The 1,618-nt window shown below is 40.1% G+C and overlaps 1 protein-coding gene across 1 annotated transcript in view; it reads right to left on the reverse strand.

The window, feature by feature from the left end:
* aup1 (AUP1 lipid droplet regulating VLDL assembly factor) overlaps window positions 1-1,573 on the reverse strand; it is an 11,433-nt gene extending 9,860 nt beyond the window's left edge. The window contains exon 1 of the mRNA XM_005719464.1: window positions 1,272-1,573. Within this exon, the coding sequence (XP_005719521.1) occupies window positions 1,272-1,312 (41 nt within the window). The 5' untranslated portion in view covers window positions 1,313-1,573. The remainder of the gene's footprint in view (window positions 1-1,271) is intronic.
* Window positions 1,574-1,618: the final 45 nt, after the last annotated feature.

Consider the following 1,618-nt stretch of genomic DNA (forward strand, 5'->3'; position numbering starts at 1 on the left):
TGTTATGTAAAGATACAACATCCTCCCTTGCATTAGGTGCTTTTTGTTGTTTGGGTCAACTGCAGGGCCAGATGCATCTTTCAGGTCCTGTGACATGACTTTTACTGGCTCATCTGCTGTTGATAATTTTTAAAGCACTGCCAATTCTTTTGTCCTCCCCTTATCCAGTTTCCTAAAAACAAATTAACTGGACACTGCACACTATAGTGTGCTGCAATATGCCAAATTTTCAGCAAATAGCACTTTGGGAATCACCTTGTTGTGACAAAAGTATTATATTACATCTGTCAAACTTTTATCTTTATGTTTTTGTGACAGACTGCTGATAACAAAGTAATTTAACATTGTTTTTTTGCCAAGCTGTCTGCTATGTGTAGACACAACACGGTTTTAATTCCTGAATGAATCATAGATCAGTGTTAAGTGGTCCGTTACAAGGACTGGACTGAAAATGAGTGAAAAGGCAGCAAGTGTCTAAAGAATAACGTTGAAAGACCTTCAGAAATCCTGGAGAACCGATGCTCAAGACCACTTAAAAAAAAATTACAATCAAGTCTGACGCTATGAAAGGTGGCTCGAGGCACAGCACTGTACACACGTTATGAAAACCAATTGCAGAGTTAGAGCTGCTTTTGTTTCAGCGTTTTTACCAATATTACACGTGTCACTACTCGATTCCCTCTGCAGTCAAGCGCTAGAGAACATTTCGAAACCTCATTATAAACGCTCTAGTCGTCATTACCACTGTCTACAGGCCTCATGTCCGCCCTCTATTCAAGTCAAAAACACTTTAGTATTGAAGTACACAACGACAGCTACTTTTGCTGTCAGTTATTTTCTCCCCTTTACACGCGCTCAGATATAATCTCTGACTTTTGCGTCTAGATCAAAAAAAATTAAGTCTCTTAAACTTCACTCTTCGTTGTCACAAGGCAAGCAGTGAATACATGAAACCAACAGACATCTAAGATTAGCTAGTTCACGCATTTCATGCTGCAACTGATCGACGTGCTTATTAAAATTAGCACTGGACAAGATTTCATGTCAAACGCTATCCATGACTTGTTTACTATAACGTTGCCAGTATCGGCTATCTAGCTGCATGTTTTCCAGATTATTTAATACATCTTCTACTATACTGGTTAGCTGCCCGATAATAAACGTCGTCGACGCCATATCCTCTGTGTATTTCTTCAACGCTTATTGCGCTAATTAGCGCTAAGTTAAGGTTAACCGAGCAGTTTACACTACTTAGCAGTTAGCTGACTTACCGACGAAAGTCAAACATGTCTTCAATTCCCCGAGTCTCCATGTCTGCCAGTCAGACCTTCAGAGGCTAATGCTAAAAATACAACCTGACCCCTAAATATAAATTAGTCATTACTTTCACGACTGCACCTCTGTCATGCGGTGGGTAAACTGGAAACTGGGTAGCTTTAAGGAGCCAGTTAGATTATAGTACAGCCTTTTCAGACCGCTTAAGTACGCGACTTTAAAATGTTAGCTTTGTGGTTAAATAGCGCTAGCACAGATAATGGCTTCAGTCGGCACGACACCACTTCCGGTCCGTTGTTAGAATCCCCTAGAATAAAAGCGCCATCTCTACAAAAGTAAATTT

Source organism: Pundamilia nyererei, unplaced genomic scaffold (assembly GCF_000239375.1).
Source record: "Pundamilia nyererei isolate P.nyererei 1_Seehausen unplaced genomic scaffold, PunNye1.0 scaffold00001, whole genome shotgun sequence".
In the NCBI taxonomy this organism is placed as follows: domain Eukaryota; kingdom Metazoa; phylum Chordata; class Actinopteri; order Cichliformes; family Cichlidae; genus Pundamilia; species Pundamilia nyererei.